Genomic DNA, 12,516 nt, shown 5'->3' on the forward strand with positions numbered 1-12,516 from the left:
TGAGTCATTGTCAAAACGGAAATACAGAAATGGAAAGCTGTAGTTCACATGACGAATAAGTGTTCTCTTCCTGTCTAAGCTAAAAACAGCTGGCAGCTGGGCAAGGGAACATTAGTTTATTTGGTGTCTTAGGTCATTTGAGCTCTTTTTCTATTTTAAGCCATAACTTTAAAAGATGTACAGAAGTAAAATCTAAATAAAACAATAGTTTTTAACCCTCAACCGTGAAAGGCTGATGCAGTATTGTCATGACCCAGCTGTGCAGGAGGTTGGTGTAGACAAACCAAGGAGAGACGTAGGATTTTAATTATTAAATTAATAACATAGTTTGCATCTACCAGGAGGCTGAGGGGTAGAGCTGCTAGCTGCTAGTCTTTTCTCTCTGGAATGTGTATATACGTACATAAAATAGTATTAAAGTGCAGTCAGAGTGCTTGATTAGATATATGCTGCCACTTGCGACAGGATACAAATCTTTGTATTTTATAACTTGTGTTTTTCTGGATTTTTGGTTGATATTCTCTCTCACCAGTAAACTGGAAAAACAATTAAAGAAAGGAAGGAAGGGAGGAAGACGGAGTACCCAGACAGAACTTTATTTTTAAGGCCCCCACTAGATGGCAGACAAAACATCAGAAGAAAAAAGAAATTCCACCCCAAATCTGCAAATTGACTTAAAAAATGGATGGTAAAGACTTTAGAGAGAGACTTGGTTTGTAATTTGCCAAATTTAAACTGTACTTAATCAAAAGTGATATTAATGGATCCAGGTTTATCTCAAACTCGGGTATCAGTGCGCTCAGGACGACGCCAGCACAGAGCAGCCGACAGCCACCACCTGCTCTTTTAATCTTTTATTCTATTTGTTTCATAAGCGTGTGCTTTATGATGGCTCTGCTGTCAGCTGTGCGCCCTGTGTGTTGACACATGCATGCGAAGTAAAAACTACTTTTTTCTAATGTGTTTATATTTATGCTTTAATGTGAGTGAGGCTCTGAGTCTGGGCCTGAGATATGAGTAGCGAATGAAAATAAGACTGTGGTTAGAAACCACATACAGATTTCCTGTTTCTACTTTGTGGCCAGGAGACCACTCGTAGCACAGGAGGTAAAAGCAGTTGTAAACAACTAATCCGGGCTGCTTGAGAGCGAGGGGGTTGTTTTCTTGGAACCTCCTAAATAACGTCTCCACTGGCACCTGGCTCTTTCAGGTTGAGAGGCTGGCTAGTGAAGTTTCTTCTTCTTCTACTGGGAAATGCTTGTTAATCATGACAGCCATGCTGGGGACAGGAGAGGTATGACAGCCTTAAAAATCTCTCTATCACTCACAAACCCTCCAGAGAGTGCAGATATGCACGCTGTAGCCGTCCAGTACATGGGTAATCTAAACAGGAAAAGGTGAAAGTGAGGTCTGTACCATCTGACATGTTGCTGATTCAGCAAGAGTCCAAATACTCATCCGGTGGTCCTAGGTAGTGGATTTTTTACCAGGCATTATTTTAAAGTATTCACGTCAGGCGATGGCAGGTTTCTCTTTTTTCTCTGTTTTAAACCCCATGAACATGTTAAATGCCATAATATGTGTAAAGTAATAAAATACTGAAAAATATTTTCTAAATGATAAACATGTGCCATACACAGCTCACACAGCACCACAAAGTGAAATGAGAGATGGATTTACATATAATTACCCCTGATGGGATTTAGGAAGATATCTGTAGGAGTTTTGACAAAGACAGTCATTGATGGGAAGAGTCTGACAGGAAGATAACAATGAGATGATTTTTTTTTAGGATGCCACTGACAGTGGATTATTTTGAGACGATTCACATATCTTCTGGGACAGACGGGGACTGTGGGGACTTTGGGAGCACACATAAAGAGGAGATTGGAAAAAAATATTGAGTCATTATCCCACTGGACCCGATGTCATTTTTACTTGTAACAAGCAGTGAAGAAAATATATTCAGTATATATATATAATGCATGTGCTCTTCTGGTGACCCATAGAAAGTGAGGAGTGCAAACTGCAGGAAAATATTTCACCAACATGAGCTGAGTGAATTCAGCGGCTGAAACAAATGTATGCAAAAGTGAATTAAAATGAGATGAAAATATACAGGTGGTTCTTTGTCACTAGCATGTGCATGCACATCATGCACATGCTAGTGACATGCCCACCTCCAATAAGGTCCAAGAACATCTTGCTTTACTGCTGCTTCAGAGGGTTGTTAATCAGTTTCAGCTGCTTCGAGGTTAATGAAATTAACAACAGGTGCACCAGAGGGGCAACAATGAGACAACCCCCCCCCCCCCCCCCCCAAAAAAAAAAAACAAAAAAAACAGGAAATTCATTTTTTTGACCAGTAAAGCATCTTAAGGAAACTGTTGTGAATTGGTGCTATATAAATAAAAGACAAATCCATCCATTTATTTTCTGTCATTAGGTAAATGGTGGGGTGCACACTGGATCTATCACAGGGCTGAAAGAACCAACGCAGAGATGGGGAGAACATGCAAACTGCACACAAAAGGCCCCAGCTGGATTCAAACCCAGAACCTTTTTGCCATGAGCCAGCAGTTCTAACCACTGTACTGTTTGCTGTAATTACAGTTTAAATGAAAAACAAAAACATTAGCATCTTTAATATGACGTATCCAACAATCACTCCGTATGCTTGCTGTTCTTTGATGTGTGCTACAGGCTGCGGTGAGAGGACTGGTGATGCTTATCTGCTGTTTGAATCAGGTGATGATGACAGCTCAAAATTATTAAGCTTTTTTTCAGCATTATGATGTTTTTAGAAATCATAATGTAGAGGTGGCTGTAGCTCAGGAAGTAGAACATCTACTAATTGGAAAGTTGGTGGTTCGATTCCAGTCTACATGCCAAATTTCATTGGGCAAGACATCGAAGCCCAAGTTGTTATGTGATGCATCCATAGGAGTATGAATGTTAGATAGAAAGCACTTACATAGAAGGCAAGTTGTATAGCACTTTATATAGCCTCTGTAGAAACTATCTACACCCTCACTTATCTTAACTGCACTACTGTATAGCTCTGTGTAAATAATCATTCTGTACATTCGATAATTTTTAACCCTACAACTGTTTACAACTTGCATAGTTCCCATTTCTGTTTAACTGTATATCTCAGATTTCTGTAAAGTTATTTATTTCATATTCTGTATAGTTTTTCATATTTATATCCTGTTCATATCCTGTACATAGCTTGTACTCACTACAGCCTGTACATACTTATAGTTATAGAATATTCACAACATACTTCATACCGTGTACATTATAACATACCATAATCAGTGTTGGGTAAGTTACTTTAAAATAGTAACTTAGTTACATTACTAGTTACTTCTCTCAAAAGTAACTCAGTTACTTCAAGTTACTCGTTACTTTCAAAGTAACTAGTTACTAGGGAAAGTAACTTTGGTTTTACTCAGAATTCTCTTGTTAATGTGTTGCTTCCATAACTTTGCCAGTCTTCTAGCTTGCTTACTTGCCACAAGTGCACTGTGCCACCTACCAATAGAAAGGAAAAGATAATGTGCATATTTCCACGAGAGAAATCCCACGCCTGGACCGTCATTGACTGCTGCCATGATTCTAGCCTACGTCACAGTGTCATGTGCGCCTTTTACATCCAACACAAAAACTGCAGTCGTGGTGCTTTCGATTGTACTCAGAACTCAGAAATTCTGCCTTCTGAATAGGAAGATGTAGGTAACACCAGACTGCAGATGAGCTGCATACAGGGCTGGACTGGGACAGAAAATCGTCCCGGGCATTTTGACTAGAGACCGGCCCACCATTATAGGAAAAATCTTAAAGCCTTTGAATGAAAACAAACACTGTTGTGACAGTGATGTACACTGTTTTGATGGTATATATGCATCAATCTATCAATCGTTTGTTGTAAGATTCAGATAATTATTTTTTAAAAGCTAGACATTTTAAATGAGAATAAGAAAGAAAAGTATTTCCTTGTGTCCACCTCTCCCTGTTAATGCCCTACCTGCCCCCCTGGCAACACTTTGAGATCCGCACCTGCACAGTTACCAGCTGTCAGCTACCTAAAAAAGGATCCTGGGGTTATTTGTCTCTCAGAAACAGTTCATAACTTCCCTTCAACTCATTCATGTTAACTAAAAGGTAAACCTGTTTCTCCATCACCTGTTCAGCTCTGATGATTCAGTAAGGACATCTCCTGGTTTCATCTTCATGTTTCCCTCTCACCAGATAACCAAACCGATATCATGACCAGCAGCTTTTTTGCAGCTGTGGCTCCAGCAAACATCAGCTGATACTAGAAATTAATATTAAATAAATTCTAACAACAGCTGATCAAGCTTAAACGTGCTGCTGTTGTCTAGCGCGACATCCACTGGTTTCCTCTTTCGGCGCAAAGTGAGCGATAAACAAACGAGAGAAAAGCCGATCAGCTGATCATTGATCAGTTTCATGACTGAAGTAGAAATGGGAGAGGGAGGGGGGAGAATGAAAGAAGAAGAGGCAGCTGTGCAGCACAGACACAGAATAACTCCAGCTTTGTGCCTTTTTCATTGTAGCTGAATTACGGGACAAACTGTTTCTTTTCACCTCAATAAGAAACGCGTAATATTTTCTCTGAATACCAGACGGGACGGTTGGCAACTCTAATAACTTATGAACAAAATAAAGTTCAACATCATTAACTTCATAGCACCCACCCAGCTGTATAGAAACTCCGTCATGCTAGCTAGCACGCAGTACGGAAAAAGTCAGAATAACGAAAATAAACTCCAACTAAACTTGGTTTATATCTGACCCAGAGAGACTGCAGGTCATTACTTCTTACCTGAAGTTCAGTTCACACTTGGACCGGCGGCCGCCTCGGGTCTCTTTTCCTTCTGCGTCCCTTTTCCTCCATCCACCTGCTGCCTCCACCACTTGCTAATGTTACTGAATCTGTGGAAGCTCCGCGATAGCCACCACACGAAGTAACGAGTAACGACCCTATCTAAATCCCAGTAACGAGTAATGCGTTCCTGATTTTGGCATAATAACTAGTTACCGTGCTCGTTACCACAATAATAACGTAGTTACTGTAACGCGTTACTTAATAACGCGTTAGTCCCAACACTGACCATAACAGACCCATTTCTGTAATATACTCACATATCTATATTATTGCTAATATATATTGTAATATATCTATATCACTAAAGCACTTCTGGATGGATGCAAACTGCATTTCGTTGCCCTGTACCTGTGCATGTGCAATGACAATAAAGTTGAATTCTATTCTATTCTATTCTATAGCGCGCTCAGGTAGAGTAGAAAAGCCCTCTTGGCCAGATTACTCTTAAAAACACATTTAAAAAAATGTCAACCAGACTTTTAGACTGTATAAATAAAAGATAAATAAAAATCACTTTGCTAAAAACTGATTGGGGCTTCTACCTTGTGACAGAAATGTTGTTTGTGGCCCAAGGAGACTTCATAGCATTCACGAGGGTCACATTTGACATATATTTCACATATTACATGCCAACGTGTTATTTGTGACACTTCAAATATGGGCAGCCACTTCTTGCCAAGAACCAGAAGTCAGTTTTTGGCACAACACCGGTCCACATCAACCACTGAAACCATCTCCTCCAGTTCCCACACAGGCTTCAAACGTGAAGGTCCTCCTCCCTGTGATGTGGTGCAAACCTGAATGCTGCAGCTGAAATGCGGGTTGCACAGTTTTATGTGGCTGCTTTATGTTTTTCAGTCTGAGGCGGAACAACACAGTCGATTCAACGGGTCAAATTTTTACGGTTAATCATTATTTGCCCAGAAGAAGTCCAGAAGCAGTCACGCCCAGTGAGGCGAGGGGAAATAAACGAAGAAATTGACTTCTTCTCCAGCGGTTTAATGGTGGCTGCTGTTCCTTAGTGCGACACCAGCGACACCTGGTGGAGATAGTTATGACATGCAGTAAACCCGACAAATCCCTTTTGCTGCTGCTTTTTTTTTTCTTTATAGATGTTTCGATTATTATCGTTAAAGGGGAGCGTTAAAACAATAAAAGCAACTAACATGGGAGTATATACAGGCGATAAGTTTTTTAAATATAAAAACGGGAAAATCCAACAAGGAAAATGCTCAAATCTGGAGTGAAAAAGGGGCCAATGAAGCTAATCAGGTTCACACATTTCACACAGTGCTTGGTGAGTCCCATTCTGTTCTTTGACATAATTAACTATGCGTGATTATTATAAGATAAACGTCCAAAAAAACGTGTGGTGATATACAGCTGATTTACACCACGTTTCATGAAAAAGTTAAGGTCATTACTCTTAATAGAGTTACTGGATCTATTACAGTTGTGTTGCTGTGCTGTTGTTTGTGCTAATCGGTATAGCTAGGATGCTCCTTCATGCTGCTGTTTAATGTGAATAGGAACATTTCTTCGAAGCGTTTCTTCACTTCAGCTCCATTTTTAAGTTTTTTTCCACAAATAAACATGGTAGTGCCAAACCACACCTGTGATTGAGATTTTGAGTTTGAACCTCTGTATGCATACGTGTGTGGTTTATGTGTGTGGTTTATATATTTTCAGACATATATAAACTGTCTGCTTAAATGTTTTTTCTTTCAGTCCCAGTTGTGGCTCATGCACATGCACACATGTGTGTCAGTTCATTTCATTTGTATATACAGTAGCATTAGAAATACTCCTAAAGCGGTGGAACACGGCTGATTAGTATTTTCCTCTGTTTCTCTCTTTTGTGACTTGCAGAACAAGAACAACAATTCGAAAGGGGCCGAACAGCAAAGGAGAAAACAAACTTTCGCTTTTCAACAGATAAAAGGCATGATTCGGGTTAAAAAAAGTGCAAGAACGTGCGAAGTGCAGCTGCATGACACAAAAGTGTGAAAACCAGAAAGGCTTTTCCTGCCTCACAGCCTTTCACACACTCCTCTGCTGCTGGTGTCTGCTGCACTTTGGCAAAAAAGGCTCAGATGGGTTTCTGCCACTGAGCCAACATGGAGACTGAGGGGAGGCTGGTACAGTCAATTTACTATGGGAGTATTGGAAGTCAGGACACAGAGCGGCTGCTGGAGAGATTCGGGTATGATGGCAGCTTTCTACTGAGAGACAGCAGCACAGTGCGGGGGGCCTACTGTCTGTGTGTGAGGTGAGCTGCCGGAGGAGCGGTACAAGTGTGACCCAAAGTGCCAGTTTTCTTGTAGTTGTGCAAACTTATGAGTTTACTAGGATATTTTTGATTTAATTATGTATGTATTTATGAGTACATATACAGAGCGCTGTGATATTAACTTTGTATTTCACACTGCAGATACAAGGGAGTAACAACTGAGGAGATACTAATTACGCTGTAACAAATACCTTCTTGGTATTTTAAAATAAAAACTACACAAATGATGCTTTACTTATTATAATTAATGATTACTGTTGGATTGGTTTACAAGAAAAAAAGAAACCAGAAAAAACTCACACAGACACTGGGAGTGCGTGTAGACAAGCGTGCACACAGAAAAGCCGTAGTCCCACAACTGGGACACATTTTCACACAACTAGACTGAAATGTGCAAATGCTCTGTGAAAAACAAAATGAAGCAATATAAATCTACAATCTCGGAGTCTGGTTCTGATATTTTAGATTAAAGGAGAAATGCTCAGTTGTCGTTTTCTCAGTTGTTGTAATGACTCAGTATTTTTAGGGGGTGTGGGGTCTATTATCGAGTATCTTAATCCCCGTTTCTTACACTGGGTTTTTGGGCTGCTGGTTGTTATGCATTTCAGTGACATGTGTTTAAAGGTAAGGAAAGCTTATAGAGAGTGTAACAAGGTAAGTAAAGCTTATTTGTAGTGTGCTTTTCACAGACATGAGAGTCACAGAGCGCTGCACAACAATGAAAACACAATCAATATCAATAGAGAACTAGGTGAAAACAGAAGAAAAGAAAAACATACACAATAAAAGAACATCAACAGGAGTCCCGATTAAACAAAAAAGTTTTTAACTGTTTTTTAGAAAGCTCCACTGAGTCAGCTTAACTGACCTGGAATAATGAACTGTTCTAGAGGTCCTTGGAGTCACAGACTGAAAGGTTGTGTCCTCCCTCGTCTTCAGTCTTTTAAAATTTCATATTTTTCCATGCTGTATATTAAAAATTAGAAATAGTAATTTCCTACTAAACAACAGAACACTACGCAGAATAGAGTACACCAAAAATAATGCTTATTTAGAATAGTTAGGATGCAGCCTGCAGCCCCACTATGTAAGTAGGAAATAATTGACCATTTTTCTAAAACTGTTAAAACGATGCTTGTTACACTCGACATTTTGTGACACTACGTCATTTGATAAATGTTGCATTTAAATAGAACATTTCTAATATTTTATGTTATTTTATTTTATGCTAAATGTAGCATAAATAAAATTACCTGGATAAATAAAAGTACCTGGATTATTGATAATAAAAAAATATTATTAAATCAATTTATTTATTTAATCTTATCTTGATTATAACCACGACTTAAGTCCCACTGTGTAATGAAATGAAAAATTTCATAATCTCCAGTGAAATTATAACTGCTATTATGTAGTACTTGAAAATTATGACAGGAAGTATTTAAGTTATACTTAGGTGAAAGAACTTATGCCCCCATTTAAAAATACATTATAAGCCCTGTATGAAAACATAAGTAAAATAATATAAATAAATAAAAAAGTACTTCCTGCTTTAAAACTTTACCCACAAGCTAAAATTGGCCCCTCTGATTAATATACTGATATTTTACACAGATCGATATCGCTGTTGCACCAATGTTTAAGCAGTATTTTACTCTTATACTTGGCTGTGGTTGAGTTCTTATTGGACTAAAATTTTCACAATGTCATCTCAGTTACGCAGAACCTGAAGTGATCTTTGTTAAATCAGAAAAGCATCCACATTGTTGCGTTCGGGGTGGGATACAAATTGCAGTTTTGTTAGAGCCTTTTAAAAAAACAAAAAAACCCCACAAACAAACAAACAAACAAACAAACAAAAATACAGCAATCTTTTGCCAAATCTGAAACACTGAGTGTCACGGCAGGGCACAGCGGTGTGATGATGAAGTGGACCCAAGTGCAGACAGGGAAGGAGACAGAACTGTGTCTTTAAAAAAAAAATGAGCCAGACTGATTAAACACGAAGAACAAAACAAATCAGAGGCGAGCAGGGCAAAAACTAAAGTAAAACCCAAACTGGAAAAACTGAACTATGACCAATCTGTGATAACTATGATAACCAGAGATGGGCAGTAACGCGTTACTTGTAACGTGTTACTGTAATCCGATTACTTTTTTCAAGTAACGAGTAAAGTAAGGGATTGCTATTGCAAAAACGGTAATTAGATTACCGTTACTTTCCCGTAGGAACGCTGCGTTACTGCGTTACTAAAACCGTGATTTTTTTGCGATAATGTCTCACGACAGTGACGTAAGCAAGTGCGACATTCATGGCAACAGCTGCGTGCAGATCAACAATGGATCACATATCGAGTGCGGGAGAGAGTATGAGCATGCAGCGTTTAAAGCGTGGAAGTACTGACCTTACTTTGAGTTTGATTCCATAAAAAGTGACAAAAACATTAGTGTCCGTTGTGCGTGGGAAGAAAACTTCTTTTTACAGCGAAAAAACCCCTAAACTTCCAAGCAAGCACTGAGTGCGCTACCACGTAATGGGAAATTCACAGAGAAACTCGCGGATTCTTCCACTGACCGCCGCGGCACACCTGCACCAGGGTAAACCTCCACCTACCCCACTCCTGCTTTACAGGTGAAAATAGAGCAAAAGGACCGCTAGTCTTTGACTTTATTTATTTTCTGCTGTGTTTTACTTGCATCTATTTGAAAGAGTCAGTGTAAACACAAAAAATATTTAATTTTATGTGCTGGAATGTGCAGAAAATAGGTTTAAATATTTAAACAAATTTCTTCCAGTCAGAGAATGTTGCATATAATTACATTTTTGCTTGATGCATAAAGTTAAAAGACTAAAACTAATAAAACAAGTTTTAAAAAGAGACTTTTCCATTTGATTACATTTTGTATGATGGATTATGTAGAAAAAGTAGAATTGGGCTGAAAGATCTATTGCTTTATCACCTATTCAGGTTGTAAATTGTGTTTTTAAAAAGTAACTAAGTAATTAATTACTTTTGAAAATAAGTAATCAGTAAAGTACGGGATTACTTTTTGGGGGAAGTAATCAATTACTGATTACTTTTTTCAAGTAACTTGACCAACACTGATGATAACTGACACGAGCATTAAACAGGGACGTGCGAGAAAATATGATGTACAAGAACATGAAACCTGAACACGACCTGAGCAGAATACATGATGAAGGAATACAGATGACCCGACGATGACTAAAAGAAAACACAAAGACCAAATACACACAGAGGTGATTAGGGGAAGTGGAAACATATGGGGAAAACAGCTGACACAATTGAACATCATGACACAACAGGGTAAGGTACATTAAACACAGTAAACATAGAAACAAGACTTTCAAAATAAAACAGGAAACACTGAGAGACGTAGACATGACAACTAGCACAGAAGACAAGAACAGACTCACAGAAGGGGACATAGATGGGAACCTAAACTAGAATAAAACTCAACTAAATCCTAACTAATAATGGCAACACCAGAACTAAGCATATATTCAATATCATATAACAAATCAAAAAATAAAAAGTGAATTCAAAATGCCGGGTCACAGGCCGTGACATTGAGTCCTTAGTAATGCTGGTAGCTCTCTTATACAGGCAGCCAGCATAAATGTAGTCCAGACTGGGCTGTTCTCTGCAGTGTGGCTGGTGTCCCATACTGCGTATGTAGAAATGTAACAAAAGCTGAGTACATGTGGTACATGTGTACGTGTCAGAAGTGCACAATACAATAAGCCTTTAACAACGCCCTCTATTAAAAATATATTTGCCACATGCCGTGACACAATAATTCAGACTGCAACCTTTGTTTTGCAGGGTGATAATACGATAAGCAACAAAAAAAGGAAAATATGACTATACACATCAATCAGATTTGCTCTGGCAACTCGTTTCAGGTTGTGAAACACACATCTGAAATCACTGAATCATCCTCCACCCCAAACCACATTTTGTGTCTCTTTCAGATATGCACTTTCAGATACACCAGATTTTAAAGAAAGTCATTCGGACTTAAGAATTGTCGTTTTTTGTGTTGTTGTTTTTTACAGGAAAGCACCGTTTGTTCACACCTACAGGCTCCTACGCTCTGCCGATGGCTGGTGCCTTCAGGTGGGGGTACACACAGATATAGATCACACACACACAAACACAACATAAGGCGGGCATTTATAGTTTTGTGTATGTGGGATTGTTTCTTTGATTAGCAGGATTCAACAGCCAGATCACCAACATTTAGGACTCTGGAGGCACTAATAGAAGGCTACAGGAGGACTGCTGTAGTTGGAATAGCCCCGCTCACAGATCCCCTGGACAAAACACGAGTACGAAACAGCTTGGGCGAAGGTATGACACACAAATACACACATGCGCATATTTTTCCCTGCTTACACACAGGGCCCATTCACCCACGGAGGCAAAAGCACACCCGTAAACTCATTTAAAATGTCTATGTTGACTCATAATCTATTTAGTCACCTCTAACACAGTCTCACTGATCTCCACCACAGAGTTTCTTTACATGGAAATGAACAACAGCAGCAGCAGCTCTGTGTACTGAGGCCATCGTGCTCTTAATCTCTCAGACGATCAAACCGACAGAAACCACAGCGCCTCGCTCATCTCGTCTGCCCCTGTTTCTCAATTTCTTTGTGTATTTATTTTCAGTTTTTGTGTTGATTTAGTCATGGTTTAAGACATATTTTCAGTAGCCCGCAAACTGCTACTGAAAGATATTTAAATGTTTTAACACACGCCATGAGTGGGAGCACTTTTTTGTTGCTGGTTTTTTGAGTTTTCTTTTGTTTTTGTTTTTTTAATTTTATGCAGTGTCTTTTTCATCAGACCTACGTTCATCGATGTTTGTGCCTTTTTGGGTGCATACATCAATGATTTCTGTCCAAATGGTGTCAGGCTTAATGTAATGTTTTATGTTGTAGAAGTTTTGACAAGTGCTGTATTTGGATCAAGATTGTTGACGTTTGTTTGCATTCTGTCTCGTTGAGAAAGTCGTGTACAGTGAACTGTTTGAGTTCTGGTTTATCGGTTTATGCTCGCTCATTGTAACGACGTAGCAAACGCAGCAGAGCAGGAAAGGTAGACCGTGAAATCTATTGTGAGCACCAAACTTTCTGGCGCAACGACTTTAATTGTTCATTTATTTTTTTTCATTTTCACAGATCTCAATAACTGACAACATGTGATAGCAGGTCTGAAAATGACTTTATGGTATGAAATCTGTTAAACTTATGCTACTAATTAAATGTTAATATATTTAAAAA

At 38.9% G+C, this 12,516-nt stretch overlaps 1 protein-coding gene across 2 annotated transcripts; it reads left to right on the forward strand.

Annotated features, from left to right (window-relative positions):
* The first annotated feature begins 6,800 nt into the window (after positions 1-6,800).
* On the forward strand, positions 6,801-12,516 carry LOC146554068 (SH2 domain-containing protein 1A-like). 2 transcript variants are annotated; one of them, XM_085254552.1, is made up of 4 exons: positions 6,801-7,184; positions 11,287-11,347; positions 11,443-11,581; positions 11,746-12,516. In XM_085254552.1, exons 1-4 carry the CDS (start codon positions 7,033-7,035, stop codon positions 11,793-11,795), a joined length of 402 nt encoding a protein of 133 aa, XP_085110678.1. In that variant the 5' UTR covers positions 6,801-7,032; the 3' UTR covers positions 11,796-12,516. The 2 variants fall into 2 exon arrangements, with proteins under 2 accessions (XP_085110678.1, XP_085110680.1); XM_085254554.1 differs by having other exon boundaries at positions 11,446-11,581.

Source organism: Mchenga conophoros, linkage group LG18 (genome assembly GCF_057382185.1).
Source record: "Mchenga conophoros isolate Kocher_MC1m ecotype Shallow Benthic linkage group LG18, M_conophoros_male_GT1.1, whole genome shotgun sequence".
Lineage (NCBI taxonomy): Eukaryota > Metazoa > Chordata > Actinopteri > Cichliformes > Cichlidae > Mchenga > Mchenga conophoros.